We start from the raw sequence: 1,676 nt of genomic DNA, 5'->3' as shown, positions 1-1,676 counted from the left end.
GCTGAGCTCCTGCATGCTCTGGGGTGGAGCTTTCTTCAGCTCTTTTCACCACTGTTTGAACTTACACCTCTCCATTGTGCTCTCCTTCTTTTTAACAGCTAGAACATTACCTGGCCTAGCAGGTTTACAAAGATCTATTTACACCACAAATAATATATTGAAATATATTTAAACAAAAAGTAAGTAAGACCTTGTGTGATTTATTGTGTAACTCTATGAAATCTCTATGACTAGCACTGCTCTAATTGCTAAATATACCAAATGCTGGGTGAGGGACAGCCAAGCAGCAACGCTTTTGAGCACTGGATCTGACTGGAAACAGAGGAAGAATCTGATTGGTTTTGCTAAATTGAACTTTTAATTCAAAATAGAAGTCACCTCAAAGCCTTATCTATTCTTTATTTACCATTTCATCAGAACGCTGGTATTTGTACCAGAACAACTCCACCCCACCCTCTGTCAGCCTGATCCAACAGAGAGGTCCCAGGGAAGCTGCAGAGCTCCTACAGCTTCACTGTGGCTTGGGCAAGGAACCAGTGGCTGGCACCCACTATGGGGAAGAACACTGCAAACAAATCAGTATTTAGTCCTAATAATGTTTATCCTGTGTAGGTGACAGTAGCTGTGTGATAAAACCAACCAGTGCAGAGAACTGTGCCTGTGCAGCTGCAGTGTGACAGGCAGGGGGTGTGGTCACCAGGGAAGTGTAGCTCAGACCGATGGGGGCGTTTGAGGAGCTCACTTTACAGGAGGTGCTGCCTCTTCTGCCTGCACAGGCTGCTTTGTGTCGGGCCTGTTTCTGGAAGGAGCAGACTGGGACATGGAGCACGGCTGCCTGACCAGGAGCAAGCCCGGGGTGCTGGTGGTGGAGCTGCCTGTTCTGAAGATCATCCCCATGGAAGCGCACCGGCTCAGGCTCCAGGTACTGCTCCTGGGAGGGGGGGCACAGGGGCTGATGAGCTTCTTAACACCCTTCTGTGGCCACACTGCACACACCGCAGTGTATTATCATTGCCACTAGAATATGAAGTGGGGTTTAACACTTCTGCTTGCATTAGCCATCATTAAAGCTTTGCCTTTCCAAGGGTGACACCCACTGGGGTTAATTTGTTACCTCTCTCCAGTCAGGCAGCATGGGACAGGAATCTTGGGATGCTATTGTGCTCCCACTGTCCTTTTAATTATTTCCCATTACCATTTAGTGACATAAAGGATGTTTACTTCTGAAGGCTGTCATCTCTCCTGGAGCCCTTCTTGCTTCCAGTTCCCTGTATCACTTTAAGCACTACTCCATGTCCTTCTTTCTCCCTGCTCTTTCAGAACACCCTCCGGACACCCGTGTACACGACCTCCCTGCGAAGGAACGCCATGGGTGTTGGCCTGGTTTTTGAAGCTGATCTTTACACTACAAAGCACATTTCCCATTGGGTCCTGCAAGGAGTTTGTCTCACCTTGAATGCAGAGTGAGACTGTGAAACTGGCACTAGAATCCAACCCTTTGTGGAGGGGAGGAAATCAAACTAGGCAGAGATTCCCCCTGTGGGCCGGGTAGTGGTCACTTAGGCACACCTGAATTCAAACAGTACCACAGGACCTAGCCTGTGCTACCAATAAACACATTTGAAAAGTCTTTTGTCATTTCCATTTCCTTTTAGACCAGCTCCAAGCTGCTCTCT

At 48.0% G+C, this 1,676-nt stretch overlaps 1 protein-coding gene across 1 annotated transcript in view; it reads left to right on the top strand.

Moving 5' to 3' along the window:
- DNAH10 (dynein, axonemal, heavy chain 10) overlaps positions 1-1,467 on the top strand; it is a gene marked incomplete at its 5' end in the record, with an annotated part of 55,350 nt that extends 53,883 nt beyond the window's left edge. Inside the window, 2 exon segments of the mRNA XM_008948229.1 lie at positions 777-922; positions 1,321-1,467. Of these exon segments, the coding sequence (XP_008946477.1) occupies positions 777-922; positions 1,321-1,467 (293 nt within the window).
- Positions 1,468-1,676: the final 209 nt, after the last annotated feature.

This window comes from Merops nubicus, unplaced genomic scaffold (genome assembly GCF_000691845.1).
Source record: "Merops nubicus isolate BGI_N331 unplaced genomic scaffold, ASM69184v1 scaffold19669, whole genome shotgun sequence".
Taxonomy (NCBI): domain Eukaryota; kingdom Metazoa; phylum Chordata; class Aves; order Coraciiformes; family Meropidae; genus Merops; species Merops nubicus.
This window is presented reverse-complemented; position numbering and strand designations above follow the sequence as displayed.